Raw genomic sequence first — 16,766 nt, 5'->3', positions numbered from 1 at the left:
CCATGTTTGGTGTGTAGGGTGGAAGGACAAATGGCTTTAAAAGGACCTGGGTGGGAGATAGGCAGGGCAGGGCCTCACCATCGCAGTTAGCTTCATCAGAACCATCCTGGCAGTCGGCCTCACCATCGCAGCGTAAACGCAGGTCCACACACTGGCCTCGAGCACAGGGGAACTGAGAGGCGGAGCACACTGGGCAGCCTTCCTCATCGCTCTGGTCAGCACACTCAGGGAAGCCATCACAGCGCCAGGCTCCGGGGATGCAGTCAATCTCACCAGTGGCACATGCGAACTGATCGGGGGAGCAGGTAGGAGGCTCTAGGGGAGGGAAGGAGACCAGAGTCATGCGGGCTCCACTTAGTGAGCCATGCAAAGGCACAGCCAGGCCTCAGTGCACTGACTCTGTGTCAGCAGCGCCCTGGGCACTGTCTCCTGCTCATGTGACACCTTCAGACCCAGCACAGATGACGGCAGGGACAAAAAAGTTGCTTTCAAACTTGCCATGTAGTCAAAGATGACCTCGAGAGCTTCTGATCCTCCTGCCTCTACCTCCTTAGTACCGAGATTACATATGTGTACCACCACACCTGGCTAACACAGTTCGAAGAGTTGAACCCAGGGCCTTGTGCATGTGCTCTAACAACTGAGCTATATCCTCAGTGTGTCTCTCTTATTTGTGTGTGTATGCATGTTGCATATGTACATGCATGTGCGGGTGCATACATCTATGCAGACAAGAATAGTACCTTTCTCCATCACTTTCCACCTTAATGCTTTGAAAAAGTTTCTCTCCCTCAACCTGGCAGCCAGCAAGCCTCGGTAATGCTGTCTCAGTCTCGGCCTTTCTCCCATAGCACTGAAGTTGCAGATGCTCAAAAGAGCCACGCCTGGTTTTGATGTGGCTGCTGGAGGTTTGAATGCAGGTCTTTGTGCTTGCAGGATTAAGTGCTCTTGCCCACTGAGCCCCCACATCTCTTTTCTTTGCTAAGGAGCATGGGCTGACTGTGAACTTCCAGTTAAGTAGCAATCCTGACATCCATTATATTAAGGATGGAAAACCATAGACGTTCCTTGGTTTCTCAGAGCCTCTATCTCTTCCTCTACACCTGGGTGCCACTGCATGAGTACCAGGTCTGTGGGGAGGGAGCGGGGCTGGGCTGTGAAAGCAGTCACTGAGGCACTTAGGCCCTGACCAGCCTGCCACTTGTTCTGTCACAGGGCTCTTACTTAAGAACCTCAGCGAGTCCTTTAACATGTGACCAGACAAGTGGCCATGGAAGATTGCCAAGTGTCTGTCTAGAAGATGCACATCTCAGGCTGTGAGAAGGAGCCTTATCAGATTGAGGATAAAGGCATGTGCCGGTAACCATAGCACTTGGGAGATGGAGAAGGATCTGAAGTTCAAGGTTGACTTTAACTACACCAAAAGTCCAAGGCCAATCTGGACTGCAAAGTCTATCTCAAAGAACAAACAAAACCAGCAAAAACAAACCAAAAGAAGGGAGTTCTAAGTCTCATGGCAGGCTAGGCCCATGCTTCCAAGTGGAGAGCCAGGCCTGGATCACTGGGGGCCACTTTATAGCCCCTGCTTTAGGCAGGGGCCTCACACATCCCCGGGAGCCACATAGACAACAGCTTCAGACCACAAGTCTGTTGAAGCCACTGGAAGCAAAAGGGAATGGACAGATACAAAATGTCCTCTCTGCTCTTGGCCAAATTCTAAGGTTTGAAGTGTCAGGAAGTATAAGAGATGTCAGACCAGTCTGCCAGGATCGAGACTAGCCATTAAAAGAACAAGTGTCCAGTTGCTCAGTCAAAGCCCAAAGTATGCAGGGTGAGGTCATGCGCAAGAATGAAGCCTGATGCTCCCAGAGGACAAGCAAGTACAATTCTTCCCAGGTTACCCGGCATACAATAGAGAGGAAGCTGGAAGCAGCTTAATCAAGGTGACACTGAAGACTGTCACTTTTTATTATGGCCATTCACCACAAATGGTCTGTTACTTAAATGAAAACCAGCCTGTCAGGTAGAGGTTCTCAGCCTCTACGGGGGAAGCAGAGGCTCACAAAAGGTGTGTGTCCAGCTGATGGTCACTCATCTTAGAAGTCAGAGTCCAGGATTTGAACCTAGATCTACCTTGACAACACACCTCCATCACAACAATGCAGTCCCAGGAGAAAAGGAATATAGAGCGGGGGAAGGAGAAAGGTCAGGAGCAGAAATCTGTTATTAGGGGCACTAGAGAGACCTTAAGAGCTCTGGCTGCTCTTGCAGAAGACCAGCATTTAGTTCCCAGCACCCATCTGACAACTCAAGACTGCTTGTAACTCTGGTTCTAAGAGATGTGATACCCTCTTCTGGCCTCTGTGGACACTGTACACTGCATAGACACAAATGCAGGCAAGTGCACACACACACACACACACACACACACACACACACACACACACACACACACCAAACAGCCCTGTCAGTAACTGATAACAGCGGCCAGGAAAGATAAAAGATGACTGACCTGTACTATCAACCATATCTAATACATTTTTCTAGAACATTACACCTGACAACAGGAGAATCCCCAGTCTTCTCAAGAGCACATGAAACATTTACCAAGACTGAGAGATGCCACAGGGAAGCTCTCAGACCACAGTAGAAATAACATAGAAATCAGAACAGAGACAGTTGAAACACTCCTACCTAGAGATCAAACAAATACTTCTAGCCAAGTATACTTAACATTGAGCCAACCCGCACCTCACAACACACTGCTAAATACCACTTGGGCTGAAGAAGCTGTCTCTCAGGTTTTTTTCTAAATATTTCAGCTACTGGGAATGGGATCAGTACTTGCCACACAACTGTGAAGACCTGAGTTCAATCTCCAGCACCCAGTGTAAAAAGCCAGGTGTGATGGCACATGCTCATAACTCCAGTTCTGGGGAAGCAGAAACAAAAGCATCTTTGGGGGGGGGGGGTCACTGGACAGACAGCAGAGCCTAGTTGGCAAGCTCCAGTTCCCAGTGAGAAACCTTGTCTGAAAAAACAAAGTGGATATCTGAGGACTAACAGCCATGATTAACAAGCCCTGGTATCCACAGCACACATATACATACACAATTATCTGAAAATTAAGATACAACTTATTAAAATCTGTGAGATGAAGGGAAAGCAGTTTTTAGGGGGAAACTCATAGCACTAAATGTGTGCACATATATGTATGAGTATTTTTTAAAAGGGCCAAAAAAAAAGAGAGAGAGAGAGAGAAGAGAGAGGAGAGAGAAAGAAAAAAAGGGTGGGGGGGGGGGGCATAAGTAAAGAAATGACATGCTTTGGAAATTAGATGCCATAGAGACTGTAGTTTTAAAACATGCAAGTGATATTGCTCCTACTCCAAGTCCCAGGGTGTCACTCACCACCACAAGTCAGCAGGTTCTGCAGGAGCACAAGGTGGACTGGGCATGAGCACCGCGGTGTTCCATCACCCTTGGCGATGCAGATGTGGGAGCAGCCACCATTGTCTCGGGCACACGGATGGGCTGCTGTGAGGACAAAGCAGGATAGGATCAGGTCAGTCTCTACTTTCCTCCTCAGAGCTCAATGTGTGTGGAAGGCAAAGGCCAGACTCCTATAGAAGACCATCTCATTTGATCCCAACCCTCAGCCCAGTTCATCAATACCAACATGGAAATCGATATAAAAACTGAGTCTGGTGCTGTACTGTGGGCGCACAGCCATCACACCAACGGCACGAGATCAACCCAACCACCATTCCAGCAGGAAGAGGGAAGGTGCTCAGAAGACACTCTCCCTAGCTGGGCAGTGCTGGACAGCTGATGGACCCCTGTAGGGTTGGGGAGGAGTTAGACTGCAGTAAGGGTGTGGCTTCTGATAGGTAGGTCACCCACACTACAGTGGATGGCCCCACATCTAGAAGTATACGACACAGGCAGCACAAAGGAGACTTGATGGGTTATTAAAAAAAGAGAACACAGAATGTAGAACATCCAACCTGTCTCCCTAGCCCCACCCCTACCCTTATCACCATGGCTGGACACTGTCTGTCTGCTGCTTTCTCTGCTATTACCGTGGAGGATGTGCCCATGTCCTGACCCTGACCCTATGACCCATGAGCTGAAAGCAGGGCATTTACACAACGTAACAGATAAGGAATCTCAACATGAGGTCACTGCGGATGATCTGTGTGTCTAAACCAGACGACAAGTGTACTTATAAGAAGACAGAAGAAAGACAGGTGAGAAGTGCCGGAACAGAATCCAGAGCTTTGAGTACACTAGGCAAGCCTTTACCAACTGAGCTACACCCTCAGCCTTAGCTCAGGTTTCTGTTGGATGTGTGTGCACGTGTGTGTGTGTGTGTGTGTGTGTGTGTGTGTATACATGTGCACATGTAGAAGGATGTATACATTTGTTCATGGATGGACTTCATTCTCTGCCTCATTCTCTTGAAACATAATCTCTCACTGAACTTAGAGCTAGCCTGGCCCCAACAATGTTCTTGTCCACACTCCCAGAGAGTTGAGGTTACAGATTACACCAAACATTTTATGTGGGTGCTAGGGATTTGAACTCAGAATCTCATGCTTGCACAACAACTGGACTTACCTACTAAACCATCCCTCCAGTCCCCCTCTTCTCTTAAAAGAGGTGTGTATGTATAGATGGACAGAATGAGATTGGTAGAAGGGTGGGTAGGCAGGTATGTACATACGTACGTACGTACATACATACATACATACATACATACATACATACATACATACATACATACATACATACATAGAACTTTTTTAAAAATTAGGTTTGGGTACTTTCATGTGACAGCAAACAAAATGATCACCGAAAGAGACATCTGGACATGCACTGGCCTTCAGTGCTGAGTCCATGAGCTCCTTGGGCACATGACTCTTGCACCAGCAGCCCATCTGACATCAGCAGGGCTGATACACCTTCTCCCATGAGACCCCACCACAAATACTGTCCCCTCTCACATACAGAACTCCTCCAGGCTGACTTCCTCCACAGCATGGATGCCCGTCAGGTGGGTGACACGGCCCTGAACCCTAGTCCGCTTGTCCCCAGTGGTCTTCTCCACACGCTCAATCATCTGCTGCTGGCGGTCGATCCAGTAGAGATGTCTGCCCAGCACCGTCAGACCTACTGGCTGCACAATGTTGGCATCTTCCAGGGTCAGGCGGTTGGCCCCTGTGGTTGCATAAAGGCTCCATGAGTGGCAGGGAGTGAAGAGCCAGACCCGCTGTGCTCATGAGAATGGAGGTGTAAAGAAGAACCATTAGAGTCTGGGGTGTTTCTACACTCTCCAAAGCTGGGAGCTGGAAAGGGTACCAGAGAGGCAGGCTGCACACTGGGGCTGGCCTGGGGTTCAGGATCACACCATAACTGTGAACCATGATCTGTCACATGCTGCTTTCTCTCCTCACCCATCAGGTGTGTGTGTGCGTGTGTGTGTGTGTGTGTGTGTGTGTGTGTGTACCCAGTATATTATCTACATATGTGTGCAAACATATGAAGGCCAGAAGTCTCAATCTCAATGAAAGACAGGGTCTCTCTGTGTAGCCTTGGTTGTCCTGGAACTCTCTTTGTAGACCAGGCTGGCCTTGAACTCACAGAGATTTGCCTGCCTCTGCCTCCCAAGTTCTTAGATTAAAGTGTATATCACTACACCTGATCGTTCCAAAATATTTTTCAATATTTATTTTATGGGATTGGGCATTTTGTTCACATCTATGTTTATGTACCATATGCCTAGAGTACCTAGTCATCTGGCTGGCTCTCGCCCTTATTTCTTGAGATAGGGCCTCTCACTGAACCTGGAGCTCATTGACTGGCTGGCCAGAGAACCTCAGTGGTCATCCTGACTCTGCCTTCCCAACAGTGGGATTCTAGGCATGTGCCATAGTCCTTGGCTTTTGACATGGGTTCTGGGGATCAGAAATCAGATCTTTATACTGCTTAGCAATTGAACCGCCTCCCCAGTCACACAACTTTTATTAGAAGAAGAGCTACTAGGATCCAGCCCTGCCCCCAAGCACTGAATCCCGATTCTCCATAGCCCAGGACAAGACGATAGGTACGACTCCTATTGGTAGCAAGAAGGGCTGGGGGCTCATGGGAGGGTCACCCCTAACAGTTGCAGACAGAGGACTCAGTGACTGGAGCTATCCAGGGTGCATACCTGAGAGGTCACAGCTTTCAATGCGCTTTAGGTCTGCATCCACCCAAAAGAGCTTGCCCAGAGCATTGTCCACCACGAGAGCCACGGGACGAATGAGGCCTGTGGTGAAGAGGACCTCACGCTCTGTGCCATCCAGGGAGGCTCGCTCAATCTTGGCAGCATGGTCCTGCATGTTGGTAAAGTACATGTACCTGTGGAAGCACAGCACATGGAAGAAGTGGTAAAAAACGGATGCTGTGAGCTGCCCCCCATCCACAGCACCAGCCCAGCACCTGACCTACTGCCATCCAAGCAGCAGCAGCCCCAGCCCCTCACAGTTGGTTCTAGAGGCTACTGAGTCACACCTCATTGGGGAAATAGTGTCCCTCAAATTCATGCCACCCTAGGACATAGGAGGTGAGCTTCTGTGGAAATGGGGTCTTTGAAAATATTAGGACTGAGATAAAATCCTTGTGTGTGAGGGTGGGCTCCAAACCCAGTGAGGGCTGAAGAAGAGAAATAGGAAAGGCCATGAAGTAAGAAAGGCAATGTGGTCAGAGGGAAACCTGGAGTGACAAGGCCATGTTTCAAAGAATGCTGGCAGCCACCGCAGCTGGGAGGAAGAGGACACCGCCAATACAGGGACTCCAGTAAGTGTCTGAGACAGGACATCTCTCTCCCCCTGCAGCCCAACTGCCAAGGAGCACCCCCATGCGCGCCTCCTCAGAGGGTGCTCACTCAGCTCAATAGCTGTCCTCCAGCAGCCTGGGCTCCTTAGCCCTCTGTGGGCTGAGAGACTGACATCACCATCATGGTCACAGAAAGGGACACCAAGCCTCTGGGGGCTGCATCACCTGCTCACCATCACTGCGGTAGTGAAGTGCAGGAGTCAGAATTTGAACTCTGGCACATCAGGCTCTGATCATCATGAGGAACCCCGCAGCCAACACCTTGCCAATCTAACACCTGCTTCACATGTCTGCCCCACAGGACTTAAAAGCCAGCATGCTCCTGCCTGAGCCCCTGCAAGTTCAGCTTTGTTCTTGAGCTTCAAGGGTACCTGTCCAGTGGTCTCTCACCAACAAGGGACTATGAGGACCAACACGTAAGGGTCCTGGGAGGTTCCAGGAAGGACACATTTTGAGTTGTGTCTAGGGCAGAATTGTGAAGCCCCAAAGATCAAGTTGAACAGACTGGTACATGACCCATGCAGCAGGGTTGACATTCTCAGGGTCCCCAACTCCCCCCTCTAGACCTTCTGCTTGTGCAGCTGGAAATCCTGAGCATAACACTGGGAATACTGGCTAGCCCCCATGAAGCCAGGTACACAGGGGCCAGCAAATGACCACATAGCCTGAGCAGGTTGCAGCCCTCACCTGTCCCACCCTGGGGCCACCTACCCTCGCTCAGCATTGACAGCAATGGCCCTGGGCTTGTCACGGTCCCCTCGAAGCACCACTCCCATGGCATCCCCATCCAGCCGGTGGACATTGACGGTGTTGGTGGCCTCACAGGTCCAGAACAGCGTCCGACTATAGATGTCAATGCTGAGGTCATGTGGCTGTCTGTCTGGGCTCAGGCTTTGGCTGGGAGAGGTCAGCACGGAGGGCTGTGAAGGAGAAGCAAACCAAGCTTGCACCACATTGCCGTGTGTGTCACACTCCAGCCCAAGGGAGAGCACAAGTTCCAAGTTCAGCCTCAGGGTTAAGATTCCAACAGATATGAGGCATCACTTCCAGATCTGGCTCTTTTAAGAACAAATGTTTGTTTGGTTGGTTGGTTTTGTGCGTGTGCACACCTTTCACAACACAGTGTGAAGCTCAGAGGACAATTTGTGAGAGTTGGTTCTCTCCTTCCACCACGTGAGTCCCAGGATTTAAAGTTAGGTCATCCACCAGGCGTGATTTCAAGCGCCTTTACCCACCGAGCCATCCTGGTGGCCCTCAACTTAGATCTTAGTGGTACGCCCATTTAAGAATACACAAAGCAAACTAGAAAGAACCTGAGCAGATTTTAGGTGCCAAGAGGGAATCTACCAGAGGACACTGGAAGACTGTTAACTAGACAGACACCAGACCTGAAGCCCAACCTCTCTCCCTTCATTCCACTGTTTAGGACTTGGGCTTTTGGCTTTCGATGTTCAAACCTGTTCTTTTAATTCAGTGGCCAGGAGAATAAGATTGGAGGGCAAAGGGACATCTCTCCTTGTACACTCTTTTTTATGGAGAGGGGACCCAGGCTGCAGAGTCAAGCAAGGGACATAGGGCAGGTGCTGGGCTAGTGGGTAGAAGGGTAGAGCAAGGCAGGGATGAACAGAAAGTGACGGGTTGGCACAGATGCAAGCAGAGGGGCATCTGGGGCAGTCGAGGAAACAGGGTAGGGAAAACAGGAAGGACTGGGTGCCCGCAGGAAAGTGATGAGACAGGCAAGGGGCATAGAGGAGGTGGGGTCTGAAATCACAGGGACTTTAAGAAGATGTGTACCATGGGGCTTCTTACACAGAAGCTACAGTCATCAGTTAGCACTCAAGGTGACTGGAAGATGGCTGCCTGGAGCTACTGGTCCAGCCTGGAGTTGCAGAACCAGTGACTTATCTTCACCACCAACACAGGAGGAGAAGGAGGAAGAGGAAGAAAGAAGAGGAGGAGAGTCTGACCTGTAGCTGTGACTTGATAACCTAACAGGCCAGTGAGGATTTTTATCATATGAACGTTGTGGTGGCTTGTCTAAACTGTCAACCTGATGACAATTAGAATTCCCTGGAAGACCACCTAGCTTCTGGGCAAACTGGTGAGAGGTTATCTTGATTGGGTTAATTTAGAAGGGAGAGCCTACTGTAGGTCGCACCATTCCCTGCCTGGGATCCTGGTTGCATAAAAAGAAGTCAGTAAGCGTCTCCGGGAAGCTGATGACCCAAGTTTGCTCTCTGGAATCCACATGATAGAAGGAGAGAACAGACCCTCACAAGTTACCCTGTGACCCTACCCCCAAGCATGCATGCTGTGGCACATACCTCAATAAAGAGAAAATTAAGAACAGAAAAAGACAGACAGACAAACAGACAGAAAGCATAGCATCCATTGCTCTCAGCTGATACTCTGTTGTTTTGAGATATATCTCACAAAGTGGTCCAGACTGGTCTAGAACCACTGAAAGGTCCACCTGCCTCTGCCTCCCAAGCCCTGGGATTGGAAGTGTGCCCGACGCCTGGCACTCTGCTCCTTGACCATGAATACGATATGACCAGCTGCCTGCTTCTGCTTCCTCAGCTGGACCTCTAAGAGCCTGAACTTTGAACTGTGAGACAAATTCTTTCTTTAAGTTATTTTCATCAAAGTGTTTTATCATAGCAACAGAAAAGTAACTAAGACAGACATTCAGCTTAAAGGAATCAAACTAGTGTCCAGTCACAGCCATACACAAACATACACGCACCCTGCATGCATGCACACAAATTAATTTATTAAATAAATTTTTAAAAAATCTACATAGTAAACTAATCCATGGGAATAAGCTGTCACATAGCACATTGGGTTTTGCAGCTTTTGTGACAGGCCTCCTGACTGTCACACAGGGGGAAGCTCGGCTCTGTTAGATTTGAAAATCAGGCAGACTAGGCATGGCAGTGCATGTCTTTAAATCTCAGCACTTAAGAGGCAGAGGCAGGGGGATATCTGTGAGTTTCAGGCCAGCCTAGTGTCCACAGCAAGTCCCAGGACATCCAGAGCTACAGAGAGGGGGTTGGGAGTGGGGGTAAGACAGAGGGACAGAGAAAACAGAGAGAGGGAGAGGGAAAGAGAGAACACTAGACTGCTAAAACGGCTCACTTGGTAAAGATGGTAGCTGCTAAGTCTGACACTGGAGTTGAACCTCCAGGATCCAGTATTGAAGGTGAGCAGACTCCCACAAATTCCCCTGACCTCCACACTTTGCACCATCTCACTTGCTCATACACATACACTTATAATAAAATAAATGAACACAATAAAAATTTAAAGAAAGTTCAGGCTCAGTGTTCAATAATACACAATTTCACTTAAGGGAAACATACAGAGAATGAAAAGGCCAGGTGAGGTAAGACATAACTGTAGTCGTCCCAGGACCTGGGAGATAGGAATCAGGAAGATGAGGAGCCAGCCTATGCTACATACTGAGTTTGAGGCCAGCCTGGGATACAGAAAAACCTGTCTCAAAAAACAAAACAAGCATGAAGGCAGCAGCTCAGGGGTTAAAGAACTTGCTGCACATGCAGGACTCAAGAGTCTCAGAAATTCAGATAGGCTGAGCATGACAGCCCTAAACGGCAGAGAGAGGGATCATCCCCAGAGCAAGTGGACCAGCAAGACTATAGGTTTGACTAAGACCCTGCCTCAGTAAGATGGAAGGTTCCCAACATCAGTGTCAAGAATACACACATATATATGCACATAAAGATAGACCCTAAACATGCAAGAAGGACATACACATGTGCACATCACACACAACATGGAAAAAGAAAAGTAAGTGTAGACACTTGTCCTGGCATGTGGCTCCAGGAAGACTGGATGACACACACATCTCTATTCATGTGCTATGAGCCACATCCAACCACACCTGCAGTCAGAACTTCCTGCCCTGCTTCCCAAGATGCTTCTGCCACAATTTCATAAAGCTCACAGACTGAGTCCCTGGTGCTTCACACCCACAGATGCACGAGTGACTGACTGGCCAGGCAAAGGGCCTCTTTTCTGTGTCACTGGAGGGTGGGTAAGAATTATTATTATATATTTTTTAATGTGTATAGGTGTTTTGCCTCTAGACATGTCTCTGTACCATGGGCATGCCCAAGGAGGCAGAAAAGGGCACTGGGTCCTCTAGGACTGAAGTTACAGGTATTTGACAGCCACCATGTGGTGCTGATAATCAAAACTGTCTTCTAGAAGAGCAGCCAGTGCTCTTAACCACTGAATCCTCTCTCCAACCCTACCAGTTCTTTGTCTCACAAACCCAACTGTTTCTGTTTGGTAATTTTGCACAGGCCTATGACTTTATATTAACTGCAGAAGAGCTGGCTGGGAATGTGGAGGCCCACACTGGAAAGCTGTGCACTGTGGCACACATTTGTAATCCCAGCCTTTGAGAGGTGGAGGCCGGCAGAACTCTGTGGCTTGCCAGCCAGCATCCCACCCTGATCAGTGAGTCCCAGGTTCCAATGAGAAACCCTGTGGATTGCTCCTGAGGAATAACACCTAACACTGCTGTCTCATTCCCAACATGCACACACACATGTGCATAAGCACAGACACACACAAAGACTGATTGCATGAATCTTATAAAATAAAGGAAGCATATAGTGTTTCTAAGAAACAGAAAACCACATTGGACAAAAGATCCATAAAGCCTGACCCATTACCACCCAGCCCCCTAACCCTATCAACAACTGGGAAATCCAGTTTCTTTTAACCATGGCCAGGATCACACCTGTAATTACATAACTGGAGTCCAAATCCTTTTTTGTCACATGCCCTGCCCAGAACAGGGGAGTGGCCTGGAAGCCAGCAGGGCAAGCTCTGGGCAGAGCATCTCCCACACCCTGCCCTCAGGAACACCTGCCTGGGTACCGTCCTCCTTGGCCCTCTTGATGTTCTGGCGCCCATCCACCCAGTAGATGAACTTGTCCAGCGGGTCGTAGTTGATGGCTTTGACATTCCTCAGCCCATGTAAGGGCAGGACGAGGTCCGGACTGAGCTGGTCGTCGGGGATCATCCGGCTGATGGCAAATTTCTGGCTGAACAGCAAGAAGGTGGAGGGCGCTGGAGTGGGACAAACAGACCGAGCGCCGAGCATCAGCAAGCTGAGGGCGCTGGAGCGGGACAGACAGACTGAGCAGAGAGCATTAGCGAGTGAAAGCTAAGGGACTGGACAGACAGACTGAGTGGCAAGCATAGCAAGCTACGGCCTCTGGACAGACAGACCAAGCACCAAACATCAGCAAGCCGAAAAGCTGGACAAACAGACCTAGCAGAGAACACCAGCAAGCTGAGGATGCTGGACAGACAGACTGAGCAGGCAGAGAACATCAGTGAGTGGGAGATGACAGGGTGGGTGGTCAGGGATATGGCAGCCAGAGTGGTTACAGACTTGTTCTCACCAGTGACGGGCTGTTTCTGCTATCATCCCAAAGTCTATATTCTGAATAAATAAATCAACCCCTCTCTCTCTCTCTCTCTCTCTGTTTTCCTCCCTCCCTCTAGCTAGGATCTCTTGTAGCCTAGAGTGGCCTTGAACTTGTCCAAGCTGTCAGGATGGTCTTGAACTCTACACTCTTCATCTTCCCCTTAAGTACTGGGGCCACAGGCATGCACTACCACACCCAGTTTAGGCCATGTTAAGGTTGCTTTCTTCATGATAGGTCACAGCACTCTACTAAATGAGCTACATCTCCAGTCCCAGGGATCATTTTGAGATTTGCTTTTACTACTTTTTAAATCCTGTGCAAGGGGTGGGGAGTATGGGAGTGTGAATGTGAATACAGGTGGCCCCCGAGAGCAGAATGGGGGGGGAAGCTGCTTTTGGAAAGATTAGAAAGCAGGCTCTCCTTCCTGGCAGGGAGCCCAGGTCCTGATTCAGAAACTATGATACTCAGACGTGTGCCAGGCAGCCTCCAGGATCAGCCTCCAGCATCTGGGTGTTACAGTGGGTGGTCAGAAATCCAAGCCACTGTTCTAAGACCCTAGGACACACACCGCTCAGAAAAGCAGAGGCAGGTGGATCTCCAGGAGTTCCAGGGCAGTCTTGTCTATATGGCAAGTTGCAGGCTAGCTACATAGTAAGACTCTATCTCCGAGAGATGGCTCGGCAGTTAAGAGCCCTGGCTGCTCTTCCACAGGACCTGGGGTTCTATTCCCAGCACCTATGTGGTATCTCACAACTTTCTGTAACTCCAGTTCTGGAGCATCCAAGGTTTCTTGCTTCTCTGGTCACCTCACACATGTAGTGCACAGACATACCGATAGGCAAAACACCCCATATGTAATAGAATAACATAAACCTAAGTAAATAAATAAATATTTAAAAACAGCCCCAAGGAGACAACTCTGGCCTGGCCCAGAGTACACCAGCTCAGGGTCAGGTACATTTCCCCACCCTTTCAATTCTCAGGGTCCTCACCGGTTCAACAGGGAAGGGCAGAAGAGCCATGTCGTGGGTGATACACAAGACCCAGATGACAGAGGTCTCAAGAACTGTCCAGTTCTAGTTGGAGGCCAATCTGTATCTGGCTCTCTGCCAACATCACAGCACCACAGAGCCTGCTGGCGGGGCACAGCCGTACTCACAGAGTCACCCCCCAGCTTTCTGAATTCCACTTTATCATGGATGTAAGAACACGGCCACATCTACTGGTTCAGTCAATGTGGGGCTGTACAGGCTTACAGCACCAAGAACACAGACTCAAGAGCCATTCTGGTGGCTCCAAGCATCTTAGCTGTGCAGCCTTGAGCAGGTTAGTACACACTTCAGGGCCTCAGGTTCTATGACTGAGAAACGGTTGTGACCATGGGATACACTCAGGACAGTGCTGGCCACACACTGAGATGTCCCCTTTCCATAATAGTTTCTACATCCAAAGAACCTCCTACAGAACCAGCCAGCTAAGGGGCTTTGGCTTTACCCAGTCTGGTCACCAGGCAATACCATGAAGCCTGTGCAGTGCATGAGCCACCCAACCACCCATGTACACAAGACACCCCCAACTCTCGAAGCGCTCCTCCACCACAGCCCACAGTGGTGGCTAAGGGGCTAAGGCTTGGTGCATGCAGTGGGGCAATCAAGGCACTTACGACTGCAGTTGCGGCTGCTGGGGTCCAGTGTGTAGTGAGAAGCACAGCCACAGCGGTGGCCTCCGGGGATGGCGAGGCACAGCTGCCCACACTGGCCGTTGCTGTGTACGCAGTCATTGAGGCCATCCTGACGAGAGGAGTGGAACACCAGGATATCCATGACGAAGTCCAGGTGACCCTGGATGAGGGTGCGGTTCCGCCCACTGGTCTTGTCGGCCCGTTCAATGCTGTGCAGGTTCCAGTCAGTCCAGTAGATGTAATCGCTGTACTGAGTCAGGCCGAAGGGGTAGGGCAGATCATCGGCTATCACCCTGCGCTCCTGACCTGTGCGGGGACACAGCACACAGGTCAGCAAGAGAGCTATCAGGTCAATGAGCTGAGGGAGCCTTTGGGAGTCAGTCAGCCAAGCGGGGAAGCCTGAGTGGTTCCATGAAGCTGACCGGTTGCCTACCTATGTGGCAAGCCCAGAGTGCCTGCAGGAAGAAACCTACACACCAAATACTCACAGGAGACCTTTTAATAGACAGTACCTTGTTTATTCCAACGGTGTTTCAAGTCTGCATCCTAGGAAAGCCTAGAAAACTGTGTAGTCTCAGCTGGCCTCAAATTCATCCCATGATGATCGTCTTGCCTTGGGCATGCCTAACTCCATCTTATCTACCTAAGCCCACAGTCACATGGCTATAACATCCCTGTGGGGCAATCAAGGCACTTACTTATAACATCAGAGCAACGGAAAAGAACAGATGTCTGGGATCTCCCAGGTAAGGCCCAGCCCCTCTGAGGGCAGACAACATAAGAGTGGCCTGGGCAGACCTGTTTCCTCTGTGCCCTGCTGACCAGGGCTCAGCACACCGATGCACTCAGCATACGACAGGCATGAGGCCCGTGTCAGACCTGGCAGAGCAGAGTGGGGCAGTATAAGGTCCTAGGCATGGAAGGAGCCTAGAGGATCTCAGAGCCCTGGGACCAGGCATAGGTCCAGCCCCTCACACTTACGCGCACACACACACACACACACACACACACACACACACACACACACGGAGAGGGAAGCCAGGGCCCTGCGACTCAGCCCACCATACCCCAAGGTCACCAGCCTCACCCAGCATGTTGGAGGACTCAATCATGTTGGTGTCCAGGTCAGTCCAGTACAGTCGTTGGTCAGCGTAATCAATGGTCAGGTCGTTGGCCCGGCCCACCTTGTCTACCAATGTCACACAATTGGTCCCATCCATGAAGGCCCGAACAATCCTTGGCTTGCCTCCCCACTCGGTCCAGTAGATGTAGCTGGAAGGTACCAGTAAAGGGGAGAGGGACAGGGCTGAGCTGAATTCTGCCTTAACACAGAGTATAGGGCACAGAGGAACCACCACTACCTCTTGGACTTAACCCTCTTGCCATGGAGGAATCTGGTCAGTGACATCTCCCAAGTAAGCAAGAAGAAGCCAGAACTCAGGTAAGCTTCTGCCACATTGCTGACTCTCCCCAGGGAATTGGAAGAACCCATGTGTAGCCAAACAGGACATGCTGAAAAGCCATCAGACAAGACAGTCCTGGCTCCTTTGTGGTCCTGACTCCTTCGACTTCCGTGAACACTCTATTCCAGAGCCTTATCGCAGGCTCTGCACTTTTCTAACAGGCAGGCAGGGGTTTATGGCCGCAGCCAGCAGGGCTATAATCTCAGCACCAGGCTGAGCACTGGCAGCCAGAGTTCACAGGCCTGGCGGCAGCCCGCTAAAATTTGTTCCCACACCTCCCAGCCTGAACTCAAGCGGGCCAGGCAGAGCGCACCAGAAGCAGCCTTCCCTGGGACCTGCAGTGAGGAGCTACCTTCCCCCGGAGGAGCAGAGTGGGGCCCCACCGCAAAGCACAACCATTTTCCATCATATTTTTATACAGGGTCTCTCATTGGGCCTGGAGCTTGACGATTTGGCTAGACTAGATAGACAACAAACCTGAAAATCTGCCTGTCCCTGGTTCACCAATGCTTGTGTTCCAAGCAATGCTGTCTCTGCCTTTTCACATTAGCTCTGGAGATCCCACTCAGACCCTCATGTATGTGTGGCAAGCACTGTACCAGTAGAGCCACCTCCCCAATTCCCTCTGACACTGCTTCTACATGTGCAAAATCAGACACCAAGTAACTGACCCGAGTAACATTTAAGACAGCCCCTATGAAAGCAGCCAGAACTCAGTGCCTGACAGCAGCGTCAATGCCAGCCTCAGTTTCCCCTCTAAGAATGAGAAAAGTAATCTTCTAGCGTCCTGCCAGTCTGGGCACCTTTGAGACTAGTAGCCAGGAGCACAGCTGTTAGCACCAAGTGTTTGGTGGGGCCAGTCACTCCAAGGCAGAGGCGCTATGAACAGACGGGAGGGGCCTGGGCCACAGGCTAGACAGAAGCAGTCCTTACCCTTTAGTAGGATCCAGAGCCAGAGACCTGGGGTTGTCAAGGTCTCTCCACACAAGCACCTGCCGGAACTGCCCATCCAGCCGGGCCACCTCAATCCTGTTGGTCCCTGTGTCAGCCCAGTAGAGGTTTTTGCCCATCCAGTCCACAGCCATTCCTTCAGGGTAGTCGAGGCCAAACTCAATCACATGCTCCACTGAGCTCCCATTCATGAAGGCTCGGCTGATCGTCTGGGAGGGTGAGGAAGGACAGGGTTATGTTAGGGTCCAAGGTCGACCCAGGAGACAGCAAAGTCTCCAAACGGACGACTATAATACAGGAAGATATGACCTTTATAAAACAAAAC

The 16,766-nt window shown here is 50.2% G+C and overlaps 1 protein-coding gene across 1 annotated transcript in view; it reads right to left on the bottom strand.

The window, feature by feature from the left end:
• LRP5 (LDL receptor related protein 5) overlaps positions 1-16,766 on the bottom strand; it is a 93,934-nt gene that overhangs the window by 11,821 nt on the left and 65,347 nt on the right. Inside the window, exons 10-18 of the mRNA XM_080913228.1 lie at positions 16,424-16,650; positions 15,115-15,299; positions 14,010-14,333; positions 11,782-11,981; positions 7,590-7,798; positions 6,211-6,401; positions 5,010-5,219; positions 3,411-3,536; positions 79-315 (exon numbers count right to left, since the gene is read on the bottom strand). Coding sequence (XP_080769354.1) covers positions 79-315; positions 3,411-3,536; positions 5,010-5,219; positions 6,211-6,401; positions 7,590-7,798; positions 11,782-11,981; positions 14,010-14,333; positions 15,115-15,299; positions 16,424-16,650 — 1,909 coding nt within the window. The remainder of the gene's footprint in view (positions 1-78; positions 316-3,410; positions 3,537-5,009; positions 5,220-6,210; positions 6,402-7,589; positions 7,799-11,781; positions 11,982-14,009; positions 14,334-15,114; positions 15,300-16,423; positions 16,651-16,766) is intronic.

This window comes from Micromys minutus (assembly GCF_963924665.1).
Source record: "Micromys minutus genome assembly, chromosome: 2".
NCBI lineage: Eukaryota > Metazoa > Chordata > Mammalia > Rodentia > Muridae > Micromys > Micromys minutus.
Note: the sequence above shows the minus strand (reverse complement) of the source record. Positions and strands in the feature narration are given on the sequence as shown.